Source organism: Bos taurus, chromosome 9, assembly GCF_002263795.3.
Source record: "Bos taurus isolate L1 Dominette 01449 registration number 42190680 breed Hereford chromosome 9, ARS-UCD2.0, whole genome shotgun sequence".
Classification (NCBI taxonomy): domain Eukaryota; kingdom Metazoa; phylum Chordata; class Mammalia; order Artiodactyla; family Bovidae; genus Bos; species Bos taurus.
This window is the reverse complement of record NC_037336.1, coordinates 75,060,611-75,072,535: the sequence shown is the minus strand read 5'-3', so window position 1 is coordinate 75,072,535 and position 11,925 is coordinate 75,060,611. Positions and strand designations below refer to the sequence as shown.

At 41.3% G+C, this 11,925-nt stretch overlaps 1 protein-coding gene across 4 annotated transcripts in view; it reads left to right on the top strand.

Annotated features, from left to right (window-relative positions):
* IL22RA2 (interleukin 22 receptor subunit alpha 2) overlaps window positions 1–11,925 on the top strand; it is a 32,575-nt gene that overhangs the window by 8,755 nt on the left and 11,895 nt on the right. For 2 of the 4 annotated variants that reach the window (XR_009495859.1, XR_009495860.1), the window contains exons 2-3: window positions 2,814–2,949; window positions 6,685–7,991. Coding sequence is in view for 1 of the 4 variants with exons in the window: in XM_010808623.4 (XP_010806925.1) it covers window positions 2,814–2,949; window positions 6,685–6,863 (315 nt within the window). In the remaining 3 variants the exon portion in view is untranslated. The remainder of the gene's footprint in view (window positions 1–2,813; window positions 2,950–6,684; window positions 7,992–11,925) is intronic. The other 2 variants (XR_009495861.1, XM_010808623.4) reach the window with 2 other exon arrangements.

Genomic DNA, 11,925 nt, shown 5'->3' with positions numbered 1-11,925 from the left:
GGCAAAAAGGAGGAATATCTTTGACTTCTCACTGTTCTGCTTCCTCCATTGGCTCCTGTCCCCCCAGGCTTTGCTCTCGGTTTGCTGTGGCCGCTGAGAGGCAGGCTCTGGAGCCAGACAGCATTGGTATAAAATCAGCCTCACTGTCTGCCACTTTGCCAGCTCTTTTACCTCCCCAAGGCTTGGATTTTGGTCTGTAAGAGAAAGACCATAATATTATCCTTTTCATAGGTGAGCTGGGCGGATTCTTGCAGGTAAAAGACCTGCGGTGTTTTGCAGAGGGCTTGTTATTTTCTTTGATGGTGCCTACCAACGGTGTTACAAAAATGAGAGAAGAAGCCTGAAGACAGACGAGATAAAGGACACTGGACCATTTGTCTTCAGGATAGCAGATCAACTGTAGGCAGGATCTTTAGGAAACTGTGCCTATCACTTCCTATCAACTCCTGAAAACTTTCAAAGTTTTTATGTGCTAAATATGATTGATCCGATAGTGACTTGCCTGAGCGAAACCAATCATGGCATTTGACTCTTTCCAAGTGATATGTTCTTGTACTTTGGACGAAAGGAAGTCCAAAAAAGTAAAAAATAAACAGAAACCAAATAACAGCAATTTGGTTGGTAAAAATAAATACCTAAGGAAACAGCCTTATTCATTGGAGAATAACACGTTTTATTTATTTACTTACTTTTGGCTGTGCTGGGTCTGCCTCGCTGCCTGCAGGCTTTCTCTAGTTGCGGTGAGCAGGGGCTGCAGTCTAGTTGCAGTTCGTGGGCTTCTCACTGTGATGGCTTCTTTTGTTGTGGGGCATGGGCTCTAGGGTACGCGGGTTCAGTAGTTGTGCACTGCCTCACAGCATGTGGCATCTTCCCAAGTCAGGGATCAAACCTGTGTCCCGTGCATTGGCTGGGGGATTCTTAACCACTGGACCACCAGGGAAGCCCCGAGAATAACAAGTTTCGAAAGTTCAGGGAAGAGATCATAGGCATCAGAATATTCGCTTCCCTTTGAATGATATTTGAGCAAAGACTTGAAGGGGGTGAAGAAATGAGGCTTGTGGAAATCCAGAGAAGAGTATTTAAGGAAAAGGAAAGGGCCAATACAGAGACCTCAGATGGGGCCACCCCCGGCATGGTAGAGCAGGAGAAAGGAGGACACTCTGGAGAAGCCAGGGGGCAAGTGATAGAAGATGAGGAAGAGACAGGCAGGGGAGACATGCTTCCTGACTCCTGCTTCTGCCTATCTCCTATCCTTCAGCAGAAACGTTGGGCCTGTCAGGAAGGCAAACCTTTAATTCTGCCTCTTTTACGTTTTCATCTGGTACTCTCTTCTTTTTTATTTAATTTGCTTACACAATGTTACATGACAAATTTATCCAGTAAAAAAGTCAACTAGGACTCTAGCAAAAGAAAAACAGTTTATTAATGCATACATAGCACATCACTAGTGAGGAACTTAAATGAAGATGAACTCAAAATGGCGTCTTAAAATCCCAGCTTCTGTGGCATCTTCAACAAAGAATGATATACCTGTGGAAATATGACAGGACAAAGGAGAACAGTTCTAGGCTTCCAAAGGTGGCAATCTGTGGGAAAGTAAATATGAGGAAACTAATGGAGTCAGTTTCATTTGCAGATTCATCTAGTGTTTTCTTTGGGCTGGTAAGAGTCTGTCCCCAGTAAAAGAAGAATTTATATGTCGGCTTCCCTGGTGGCTCAGAGGGTAAAGAATCCACCTGTAATGCAGGAGACCTGAGTTCAACCCCTGGGTTGGGAAGATCCCCTGGAGGAGGGCATGGCAACCCACTCCAGTATTCTCGCCTGGAGAATTCCATGGACAAAGGAGCCTGGCAGGCTACAGTCAGGGGTCACAAAGAGTTGGACATGACTGAGCGACAGCATATCATAGCATTTAGGCAGAAAAGGAGGGGATCAGGAAAGTTTTCACTGCATTTGCTGCTTCTCAATTGCCTTCAGCTCAAAATAATTTTTATGTCAAAGAGACATTTCTGGGGGTGATATATTCTGGTTTCCTTCAGACTCCAGAAAAAAAATTGTCAAAGATCTTTTACCTCCAGCAGACTAAAGGCTGGTGAGACTGAGCTTTCACATTCCATTAATTGAGCAAGAAATCACAAACTGTGCCAGTGTGAAATTATGCCCATTCCTGTCATGACCCCTGATGAGACTCCTCTCAGGGAAGTTCCTGGCACGGGCAGTCTCCCTCCATAGCTTAGACCAGTCACCTAAACAATTATGCTCGGGCACTTGGAGCCAGGATGCAGGCAGGTAAGAGGATCTACTCCTGAGTACATGGAATAAAGTCAGGTCAACTAGACAGGCAGAGGACAATGAGGCAGGACCTGGAGATGGAGGAAAAACCAGAGAAAGGAGGAATGAGTGCTAGGGTGAGGTCCTGGAGGCTGAACTGATCCCAGGCGAAACCTTGAGGAGTGGTAATACAAGACCTCCTAGGAAGATGAGCATCTCAGTCATTATATTTCATCACCACCAGGGACAGATCAAGACAGTATCTTCTCACTCTCTTACTTCCTCTCCAGTTTAGAAGTGATGTGGAAGATTATCACATATGTTTTTACAGTCTGGATCACAACTCTTTTGAGACTTTAGCATGCATCAAAATCCATCACATCAAAGATCCAAAATGTTGATTTCTGGGCTCCATGTCTACCACCTGCTCTTAGAACAATTTCAAAGAATCCCAGTGGAGATATTACTACACTGAAACTTATGGCTAATGACAATGGTGCTTGTATCAATGTTCAGTTTTGTCTCTCTTCTTATTATTTTAGAAACTCAGCCAGCCAACGAGTCTCTGAAACCTCAACGAGTCCATTTTCAATCCCGAAATTTTCACAACATTTTGCGCTGGCAGCCTGGACAAGCTTGTCTTGGGAACAACAGTATCTATTTTGTGCAGTATAAAATGTAAGTCATCTGAGTGTCCTCCAGCTAGTAGATGGCTGCTGAGATTCCATGTCCTAGAATGCGATGGCGTGTCAGGATCTGAGCTTTGGCAGTTTCAGAAGGGTTGAGAAGAAGCAGAGATTGGGGCAGAAGAGTGTCTCCCCTGAAGGTGACACAAAATGCATGATGACGTGAAGTCTGTGAAGGGAGGTACTTCATACCTAGGAGACCCCACTGAGGCCTTACAGGCTCAGCCTTCAGCTTCACAATAGACTCTTACTATTCATTTGTCCACTGAGTGCTAGAAGCGACTTGTTTAGCATATAATAAGTACTCAATCTCAATTAAACTGCTGCTATTGATAGTTGAAAAAGAAGTTGTGGGACACAGGGAAGTGAGTGTGTAAAGTATATTTTCAATTAAAAGTCTTTTTAAGTTTAGAGTGAGTTTGCTATTTAGAAAAGTCCTTTTAAAACTGAATGCCTCTTGAAAGCATGAACGCAAATTGGAACACACCACGGCATGTTCCTCTTTCATGATCTTCAGGCTAATTCTAATGGATCAATGCAAAAACTCAGATATAATCTACTCCTTTCCTGGATCAAGGCCTGGGAACAGAAGTTTCAGATTTGCAGATGGCAGATTTTCCCCTTCACACATCTTGTTCTGGACACGGTGGGGCAGCGGCGGACACGGTGGGGCGGTGGAGTACAAGGTGGGAGTTAAGGCTCTTCTCTTTCATAGATTGAGATGCTAGTTGAACATGAGGCAGGCAATATTACTGTTTAGCTTTTATGGTTTTCTATTAGAAATTCAGAAGATCAGATGCAGCTATGGACTAAAATGGCAGTTTTTATGCCATAAATTCATTCCTGTCTCTCTAGCATGGGATAGATTCAAGGTCAAATTTTTCCATTAATCAATCTCTCTAACTTCAGAAGGACTATCTCCAAAAGTTTCTCAGTCTTGGTGGGTTTTTTCAACATGTTTTGTGGAGCAATTATAAACTTTATGAATCTTTATGATAAAAATTTCTCCACTTCTAAAATAGACTTGTGCATCTATTTTGGAAATGCTCCTTGCATATAGGAAGTGGGGATCGATGATCTTTTTATGCTTCCCCTTTAGGCAGTATAAACATGTCCAAAATGAGCCTATTTGTGGTTCAATATAAACAGTGGATTAGAAGTTGTTTTACCATGAAATTAATGAAGATTAGACTTTAGGGCCCCATGGAAGAATTTCATAGTTCTAATTCTTTTTCTTAAATAGAGCTCCCAGACTTGTATAAAGTTCAGAATATCTGGATCCCTTCCTACCTATGTGGTATTTTCAGTAGCACGATGCAGATTTATATTTTTGAAATTTTTTGCTTTGGGTCTATCCAATTCTCGTGGATATACTGTTAGATATCTCATAGATATACTTGAAAGGTTGTTGTTGAATCACACGAATACACCCGGATTCTTGGCCCCCGGAGGAGAATTCAATCCGGGGCCAGAGACGAGGCTTGATCGCTCAGAGCTTTTGTGTAATAAAGTTTTATTAAAGTATAAAGGAGATAGAGAAAGCTTCTGACATAGGCATCAGAAGGGGGCAGAAAGAGTACCCCCCTGGTAGTCTGCAGCTGGATGTTATATAGTCACTAGCAGTCTGTTAATGAAAGAAAGGAATGTCTTAAAATTCAGAATGGCACCAGGCCCCTCACCCATAAGATGCATTTTGGGATAATCTTGGCACCAAATGGTTTATCCTGGGCCATAAAATGATTAACTTGAATCTTTAAGAAGGGCAGACCACCATACAAATAGTTTCATTTACATAGATTAGGGGAACAATATCCATACTGGTTTGTCATGTAGGTTCTGGGCCGAGAGGCAGAACCGACTTGGAGACAGAGTTTGGGGTAAAGGCATAGTACATTAGCATAGCTTAAGACGAACATTTCCATAAGAAAAAGGGATTGGTTATCTCTAGGCTCAAGAATAGCTAACTTCAGGTGAAACCGGGTGTCATTATGGCAACACAGTATTTTAAGAGAAACCTCCCTTTAAATTTGTATAAAGAAGGAAAAAATATTGCTAGTTTGTTTCCTCCTGCCGCTTAAGAGAGATAAAAATGTTTGACACTTGCAGGCTAGGTCCTCCATTTGGAGACCCCTGGCCTTCCTGCCTGTTACCCTCTCATACTCATAGATATATATTCCCTTTGGAATAGGACAAAAGATGATATATTACACCAAAAAAAGAAGCCAGTCATTACAGCTAAATTTAGCTAGCAAAGACAATGTCTCATCAATAAATAAGAGTTCAGTTCAGTTCAGTTGCTCAGTCGTGTCCGACTCTTTGTGACCCCATGAATTGCAGCACGCCAGGCCTCTCTGTCCATCACCAACTCCTGGAATTCACCCAAACTCATGTCCATCGAGTCGGTGATGCTATCCAGCCATCTCATCCTCTGTCATCCCCTTCTCCTCCTGCCCTCAATCCCTCCCAGCATCAGAGTCTTTTCCAATGAGTCAACTCTTCACATGAGGTGGCCAAAGTATTGGAGTTTCAGCTTTAGCATCAGTCCTTCCAATGAATACCCGGGACTGATCTCCTTTAGGATGGACTGGTTGGATCTCCTTGCAGTCCAAGGGACTCTCAAGAGTCTTCTCCAACACCACAGTTCAAGAGCATCGATTCTTCGGCGCTCAGCTTTCTTCACAGTCCAACTCTCACATCCATATATGACCACTGGAAAAACCATAGCCTTGACTAGACAGACCTCTGTTGGCAAAGGAATGTCTCTGCTTGTTAATACGCTGTCTAGGTTGGTCATAACTTTCCTTCCAAGGAGTAACCGTCTTTTAATTTCATGGCTGCAATCACCATCTGCAGTTAGAAAACATTAAATTGTGTTCAATATATGTTATTGGTTCTGCCCATATGGTATCTTTTGATATAATGAAACTATTGTCAACATATAGTTTGCAGAGAACAAATACCATGAATGTTCCTCCTTATATGACTATAGAATTATATTTCAAGTCCTTCAGCAAATACTTTGGGGGCTTTTCTCCCCAGCATCTAATCCCTCCTCTGTTTCCACCATCACCTTATTGCGTTTTCTCTTATCTGTGACTGGTAATCTTCCCTTTTGCTGTTACACCATCCCAGAGTGTTAGGCTGAATCACTGTATCTGGCTCTTTGACTCATTATGTTCTCTTCTTGGGTTCTCCTCCCTTTCTCCCAGCCTCTAATTGCAAAACTCCTTAGCTAACCCTCACTACCACCCCTGATCAGTTGTCAAAAAAAAGAGATTGACCTTAGGTGTTGGGTAAACATCACCTGAGATGAAAAGTGGTAGCAACTTCTCAGAACCAGCCGCATTACTCAACAGCAGGCTGATGAGAAGTGAGGAAAACCACAAAGCCCTGAAACCCCAGGAGCCTGAAGGACGTAGTCAAAAATGGAAGTTGGTTCAGACACCAGAAGAAAAACTTGCCTAAGTACTAAAGATCCAAAAACCCTTATGCTAGGGATACAGAAGATTATCAGGCTTGAATTTACCTTTCAACAAGATAGCATTTTTATTAACAAAAAGAAAAAAACATTTAAAGAGACTTAAGAACAACTGTCAACTTTCACAGGGGTGCTGATGATACTGGAGGACAAAAGCCAACCAGTCTGAAAACTGAATAGACTGAAAAAAAACTGAAGACTCCTCCAGTGGAATAAAGGAACTCAGATTTTGTCTTTTTCTGTCTCTAGGTATGGAGAGAGACAGTGGAAAAATAAAGAGACCTGCTGGGGGATTCGAGAGTTCTTCTGTGACCTTACCAATGAAACATCAGATATATGGGAACCTTATTATGGGAGAGTGAAGACAGCTCTGGCTGGGATCCACTCAGGCTGGACCATGACACAGCGGTTCATTCCATGGTGGGAAAGTGAGTTCCATGGCATTTCTTTGCATTTGCTTTCCCTGACCTTCAGTAGCCCTCACAGAGCCTGGCTAGCTAGCTACCAGGCCCTGGGCTTTGCTGAGGTGCACACCATCATCTCATTTGATCTCATTCTCAGAACAACTCTAGCAGATGGGTTTTACTGTTCTCATTTAACCGTCCAGAAAATCAAGGGACAGACTCTTTGGAAGTAGCCCAGGTCTCACAGCCTGTATAAGCCAAGTCAGGATTCAAAATGGGCTGCCTCTGATTACGAAGCTGACACTCCATCCTGCTGCCAGGATGTTGCCATCTAGAAAAAAAAGTATTTTTATATAGCAGAAAGGGTTCATATTGCCCTTCCTAAGCATGAGGGTTACGTTCTTAAAAATACACTTTAGACAATTTTTCTATTGAGAAAAGTAAGGTTTTTAGTTACCTCTCCAAAACAGGAGATCCAAAATACTCTCTAGTATCCAATTCTCAATAATGTTTGTTCTCCTTCTAATTTAGTCATAATCTCAGAATAATGTATTATAACTTATGATGAAAGTTATTTAAAAAACTAACAGACTTCATATAAAATAGTAGACAAAATGTATGAGAAAAATGTGTCTAAAGTGTATGTACAAAGATATGCATAACAGAACAAGAACAAAAATATAGATATTATAGTCCTCACAATGCAACTAATCATGAATCTATAGTTAATATTTATAACATCTCCTCTCATGATTAACTCAACATTTGCTTTCTTTTCAGCCAGCACCTCAGCCTTTCATTTTTCAGGAGTTTGTGTCCTTTTGATCTTTCCTCTATTAGTTTAACATAGCCTACATTAATTTTTATCTCTGAAAACAGGAGTTCTAAGAAGCACCTCTGAGGATGCCTAGCGTATTTGACCCCAATGTATTTATAACAGCTCTATTTCACTTTGATAATTGGAACCAGTCATCCTAGACAACACAAGGACCTCTCTTCCTCCTTGTTGGTTAAATGGCGTAAAAATCTCCCAACCATAATGAAGAAGCCTTAACTTCCCATTCTTGGAAACTATTGTTATAACCCAGAAGAAGGAAAGGATCAAGTGTATGGGAAACAAACCATTTGATGAATCATCCGCTGTGTTTAAAAGTGAGAATTGCCCCTCCATCTTTTACTTCCTGTATCTTAGACCAGTGAATTCTGTCCATGGAAGAAATAGCACCATTTATTGGTCATATTTCATATGAATAGAATCACATAATATGTGATCTTTTGTGATTGGCTTTTTTCATTTAGCATTTAATGTTTTCGAGATTCATTAATGTTGTAATGTATATCAGTATTTCATTCCTTCTTGCTGCCGAAAAGCATTGCAGTACCTGAATGCACTGCATTTGTTTATACTTTCCTCAGTTGCTGCATGTTTGTTTATTTCCACCTTTACACTACTATGAATAGAGTACCTGTGAACACTCATATACAAGTTTTTGGGTTGATATGTTTTAATTCTCTTGGGTACATACCTGGAAGTGGAATCACTTGGTCACCTTATAACTCTGTTTAATCATTTGAGGAAATGCTGCATTGTTTTCCAGAGCAGATGCACCATTTTCCACTCCAATCAGCAGAGTATGAGGGTTCCTATTTCTCCACATCCTCAGCACCACTATCTGCTCTTTGATTATAGCAGTCCTAGTGGATATGAAGTGGTCTCTCATGTGATTTTGATTTGCATTTCCCTGACGATTAGTGATACAGAGCATCTTTTCATGTGTTTATTGGACTTCAGCATATGTCCCTTGGAGAACTGTCTATTCAGACCCTTTGCCCATTTTGAAATTGAATGCTTTGTTTTTAATCACTGAGTTTGAAGTTTTTTTATGTACTATGGACAACAATATCTTATCAGATATGTGATTTTCAAGTATGTTCTCCCATTATGTGTTTTGTCTTTGAGCTTTCTAGATGGTGTCATTTGAAGCCCCAAGTATTTAACTCTGATAAAGTCCAGTCTACTTATTTTTACTCTGGTTGCTCATGATTTTGGCATTATATCTCAGAATCCTTTGCCAAATCTAAGGCTATGAAGATTTATCCTAAGTTTTCTTCTAAGAGTTTTATAGTTTAGCTCTACATTTAAATCTTTGATCCATTCTGTATTCACACAGTAGTATTCTGAGTCCCCAAGGATTACCATCAACTCAGAATCATGGACCAGTATTTCTATGATCTGTTGGATCACAGAAAAAGCAAAAGAGTTCCAGAAAAACATCTCTTTCTGCTTCATTGACTATGCTAAATCCTTTGACTGTGTGGATCAAAACAAACTGTGGAAAATTCTTAAAGAAATGGGAATATCAGACCACCTAACATGCCTCCGGTGAAACATATATGCAGGTTGAGAAGCAACAGCTAGAACTGGACATGGAACAATGGACTTGTTCAAAATTGGGAAAGGAGTACATCAAGGCTGTATATTGTCACCCTGCTTATTTAACTTATATGCAGAGTACATGATGAGAAATGCTGGGCCAGATGAAGCACAAGCTGGAATCAAGATTGCCTGGAGAAATATCAATAACCTCAGATATGCAGATGACACCACCCTATGGCAGAAATCAAAGAGTAACTAAAGAGCCCCTTGATGGAGGTGAAAGAGGAGAGTGAAAAAGCTGGCTTAAAACTTAAACATTTGAAAAACTAAGATCATGGCACCCAGTCCCATCACTTCATGGCAAATAGATGGGAAAACAATGGAAATAGTGACAGACTTTATTTTCTTGGGCTCCAAAATCACTGCAGATAGCAATTTGCAGCCATGAAATGAAAAGACACTAGCTCCTTGGAAGAAAAGCTATGACCAACTGAGATAGCATATTAAAAAGCAGACACATTACTTTGCCTACAAAGGTCCATATAGTCAAAGCTATGGTTTTTACAGTAGTCATTATGAATGTGAGCGTTGGATCATAGAGAAGGTTGAGTGCTGAAGAATTGATGCTTTTGAACTGTGGTGTTGAAGAAGACACTTGAGAGTCCCTCGGACTGCAAGGAGATCAAACCAGTCAATCCTAAAGAAATGTCTTGAATATTCATTGGAAGGACTAATGCTGAGGCTGAAGCTCCAATACTTTGGCCACCTGTTGCAAAGAACCAACTCATTGGGAAAGAACTAAGGCTGGGAAAGATTGAGGGTGGGAGGAGAATGGAGCAACAGAAGATGGGATGGTTGGATGGCATCACTGACTCAGTGGACATGAGTTAGAGCAAACTCTGGGAGATCATGAAGCACAGGGAAACCTGGTGTGCTGCAGTCCATGGGGTTGCAAAGATTCAGACACAACTGAGCGACTGAACAACAGCAACTACCAAAGAGGTGCCCAGTGCTGTGAGAGCCTGGTTAAGGAGGGACCTGATCAGGGATGTCAGGAAAAACATCTCTGAGGAAATGACACTTGAGCTGATAGCTGAAGATGCATATGAATTTGAGCAAACTCCAAGGGTAGTGGAGGACAGAGGAGCCTCTTGTGCTGCAGTCCATGGGGTCGCAAAGCGTCAGACACAACTTAGCTACTGAACAACACCAACTGCAAAGAAGGTAGTGCATCCCAGGGGTTGGCAAATGCCCTTTTTGCAGGAAGAAGCATGGCAAATACAAGAGACTGAAAGACAACCGTATGGTTAAGAAGAGTAGGCAGAAGGGAGCAGAAAATGAGGCAGGGCTGGAGCAGTAGGCCATCAATGAGATATTGCTTTGGAGTAATCATTTTCTCCAGAAAAATATAATTTAAATCAAGGGGTCACATGATCAGACTTGGGTATTAAAAAGATCACGTTCGGTATATTGGAAAGTTACATATCAGAAAACAAAAAACAAATAGGGTACGGGTAAGTGAGGTAGACTCCTGAAATATAAGATAGAATTTGGCTTGAATTAGGGTAATGAAAAGGGCTACAGAAAATTTATTGTTGGAGGGACATTTGGTAGGAAAAATTGTCAGGGCTTGGTGATAGACTGGATATAATGTTAAGGGAGAAGGATATGTGAAAGAGGACTTCTAAGTTTCTGGTTGGCATAATTAGATGAATCACTGAGATGTTTTTCATGGGATTTGATGGGAAAAGACCAGTTTAATGGGGGTTCAAAGTAGCTATGATTGTTGAGTTCAATTTTTATTGTATTGAGTTTAAGATACTTTTCAGACACCCAAGGATAATATCTGTACAGATCCAGGACTCTGTTAGAGACACACATTTGTGAGTCATTTGCCTACGGTACAAAGGGTATTGATACAATTTGCTCACATGCACGCTTAATCGTGTCAGATTCTTTGTGACCCTTTGGACTATTGCCTGCCAGGCTCCTCTGTCCATGGGATTCTCCAGGCAGGAATACTGGAATGGGTTGCCATTTCCTCCTCCAGGGGACCTTCCTGACCCAGGTAAAGAACTGGCATCTCCTGCACCGCAGGCACATTCTTTACCTGCTGAGCCATCGGGGAAGCCTGATAGGACTGAGACAGAGTGTTGAGTGTTGAGTAAGACCAGGTGTTGAGAGAACCCCAACAAAAGATGCCTGAGTAGGGAGGATAAATCTTAAAAGGAGACTGAAAAGAAATAGCCAAAGATGTAGGAGGAAATCAGGGGACTGCTTTATTTGTGAATATCTCGAGGAGAGAGAAGTCAATGAATAAAACAGTGCTATGAGGTCAAGTAATCTTAAATTGGCCATTGCAACACAATCACAGTCCAGTGAAACGGCTGATAATGCTCTCTGAGTCACAAAGTCCTCCGTCATAGATCACAAATCAGGAGCCCTTATGAAGTCTGTAGTCAGGTTCACTGGTGTTCCTAGGCCAATGCTTGAAATTATGTGCTTCATCTGTATTTAGGATCAAATAACACATTAAACATCCAGACTCTAAAATAATGAGTCACTACATTCAAAGGACGAGGTCTGTATGCATATGATTAAAGGGAAATTCTTCAACAGTCATAACTTGGGCCAGAAATAACAAAATTACTAGGAGAAAATCAGTTATGCATATCGTGCTGTGCTATGCTTAGTCACTCAGTCATGTCC